At 47.4% G+C, this 2,907-nt stretch overlaps 1 protein-coding gene across 1 annotated transcript in view; it reads left to right on the top strand.

Annotated features, from left to right (window-relative positions):
* Positions 1 to 2,907, top strand: part of DMC1 (DNA meiotic recombinase 1) — a 30,369-nt gene that overhangs the window by 4,788 nt on the left and 22,674 nt on the right. The window contains exons 3-4 of the mRNA XM_019515199.1: positions 1,551 to 1,697; positions 2,003 to 2,085. Coding sequence (XP_019370744.1) covers positions 1,551 to 1,697; positions 2,003 to 2,085 — 230 coding nt within the window. The remainder of the gene's footprint in view (positions 1 to 1,550; positions 1,698 to 2,002; positions 2,086 to 2,907) is intronic.

Consider the following 2,907-nt stretch of genomic DNA (forward strand, 5'->3'; position numbering starts at 1 on the left):
GGGTCGACACTGATCTGAGCAACAAGCTCCTCTGTCGGCCTGCTTGCAAGCAATAAAATAGAGTTGGATCCAGCCTGAAAGTGTGACTCTCTTCTAGAGGTGAATTGGACTAGCCTCCAGGGGATAAAATCAGCAATTTATGCAACAGGAGGGACAGGATACAACTGGACCTGGACAGGTTACAGGGGTGGGTGAATGTGAATAGGATGGAATTCAATACTGACAAGTGCAGGGTACTGCACTTGGGCAGGAAGAACCAGCAGCAAAGCTATAGGTTGGGGAACTCCCTTCTTGAAAGCACAGTGGCAGAAAGAGATCTTGGAGTCATTATTGATTCTAAAATGAACATGGGCCGCCAATGCGAGGACATGGTCAGCAAGGCTAACCCCACCTTGTCATGTATCTGCAGATGCATCACAAGCAAGTCCAAGGAGGTGATCCTCCCCCTTTATGCGACACTGGTCAGGCCACAGTTGGAGTACTGTGTCCAGTTCTGGGTGCCACACTTCAGAAGGGATGTGGCCAGCATTGAGAGAGTCCAGAGGAAGGCCACTCGCATGATCAGGGGGCAGCAGGGCAGGCCCTACAAGGAGAGGCTAAGGCACCTGGACCTGTTCAGCCTTCACAAGAGAAGGCTGAGAAGGGATCTAGTGGCTGTCTATAAACTTACCAGGGGGGACCAGGGGGAATGGATGAGACCCTGTTCCCCCGAGCACCTCCCAGAGTAACAAGTAATAACGGCTACAAATTGATTGAGAGTAGGTTCAGGCTAGACATCAGGAGGCACTTCTTCAGTCAGGACGGCCAGGATCCGGAACCAGCTTCCAAGGGAAGTGGTGCTGGCTCCTACCTTAGGGGTCTTTAAAAGGAGGCTTGATAACTACCTAGCTGGGGTCATATGAGCTTAAACTTAGTAGGGTTCATATGAGCCCAATATTCATTCCTGCCCAGGGCAGGGGGTCAGACTTGATGATTTGCTTAGGTCCCCTCTGACCCTACATCTATGCCTCTATGAATATATGGAGGGGTGGATCCAGGAGGAGGTGGGAACTAGTGCAGTTGCAACCTGCTTTAATTCCTGCTTCACCCAAAGTTTAAAACCAACTGCCTGGCAGTGGCAGCAGCATTTCTGTTCAGGCAGCAGTGAGAGCATCAATTGAATTTATGGCTCATTAAAACCTACCTGACTCCTCCTAAACTCTTCATCCCACTCTCCAATAATGTAGCTCCTATTTCACAACCCTGTTTTTAACTCATTCCAAAAAAGTTATATTTGTTTTTGCTTCAATCTTAACCAGAATAATACAGCCCTAGACCTCCAGCATATCAGTAAAGCTTCTAGTTTCTTCTTACCTGGAGAAAAAAAATGTATCTTGTGTTATAAGGGATGGTGTACTACAACATGTACAACCCCATTTTCAAAATCCTAGATCCATCCATAAATATAAGCATACATGTGGATGTACAGTGTAACTGAGCATCAGGAACTTTTACTTCCTAGAGATACATTTCATGAGATAGTGTTGACAGAATGTAAATTTTCTTGACAGAATGTAGCTGATATTAAAAAGCTGAAATCAGTGGGAATCTGCACTATCAAAGGGATCCAGATGACAACCAGGCGGGCACTGTGCAATGTGAAAGGGCTTTCAGAGGCCAAAGTGGATAAGATCAAAGAAGCAGCCAACAAGCTTATTGTAAGCAAATCAGACTCCTAACAGTTTCAACTTAGAATGCCCCTCTTAAGATCCTTTGCAGAATGTTTCTTCAAGGAATCCTTTGCAGGCATTAAACAATTTTACAAATATGATTGTGCCCATTAGTCTAAGGTCAGAGATACTACATTGTAGTCAGCAGCAGCCAAAGTGTGGTGACCCCTGGTATGTTCAGTAAGGTAAGTGGGGTCAGCAGGAGAGAGAGAACTGGCTGAAGATATTGCATTTTTCCTTGAGGTTCAGGTCAAACTAAATAATCCTTTCATATTTCCTTTGGTGTTCCCTAGGAGCCGGGATTCCTGACTGCCTCTGAATACAGTGAGAAGCGGAAGATGGTATTTCACATCACCACAGGGAGCCAAGATTTTGAGTATGTGTATCTTTTCTGGCCTTGAACAGATACAACATTTGTAGTGCTCTAAACAGGAAGTGTACAGATGTGCATGGCCAAATAAGTGCTTAAAACAGTCCTCAAGAAAGGAGGAACATCTTTGAAGCACTTTCTTTGGAAATGCTTCTTGAAAAATCTGTAGAGTCCACAGTGTACAGCAGAGGGCTGCTCAGTCCCCTGGCATCCCACAGTAGTGTGTTCCCCCTGCCTCCTGCCCCTACAAACATGGAGGGACCAGGGCAGTCAGCCAGTGAACACTCTCCTGTGCTAGAGAACATGAATCCCTGCCTGCTTCTTGGCCTCTGGTTTCCAAAGGGCAAATGCCTCTTGGCCTCTGTTCTCTGTCTATGAGAACAGAGGCCAAGAGGCATTCACGGATTCCTGCCCTAAGAGAAGGATTTCTTGCTTGCCACTGAGCGCACAGGAGAGCATTGTTTGTCCAACCACTTTTTCCCACCCCACCCCACTCCAAGAATTAGGACTAGTCAAGTCAGTCCCAAGGCCGCTGCAACCATTGGGGCATCTTAGATGCTGTAACAACCCTACTCCACTCTGCCCTGTGTTTGGATGCAGTCCTTGTAGACCTGGGCTCCGACTGATCTGGTATGAGGTTAGTTGAGTTGCTTTGTATCATTGGTGATTCTTTGGGCAAGGTGACCTGGCAGTGCCCATCTCGTCTCTGGGTATGGATGGCTGTTGGCTCGCAGGCAGCTCGTCTACCCTTGTAGTCCTGCTGGGTGTCCACACACCTTCCTCACCCAGCCTAGCCCAGGTGGGGGCACCAGTTTAGTTGCCGACAAC

The sequence above is a fragment of the Gavialis gangeticus genome, unplaced genomic scaffold (genome assembly GCF_001723915.1).
Source record: "Gavialis gangeticus isolate Ggan-Ray unplaced genomic scaffold, GavGan_comp1, whole genome shotgun sequence".
NCBI classification, from domain to species: domain Eukaryota; kingdom Metazoa; phylum Chordata; order Crocodylia; family Gavialidae; genus Gavialis; species Gavialis gangeticus.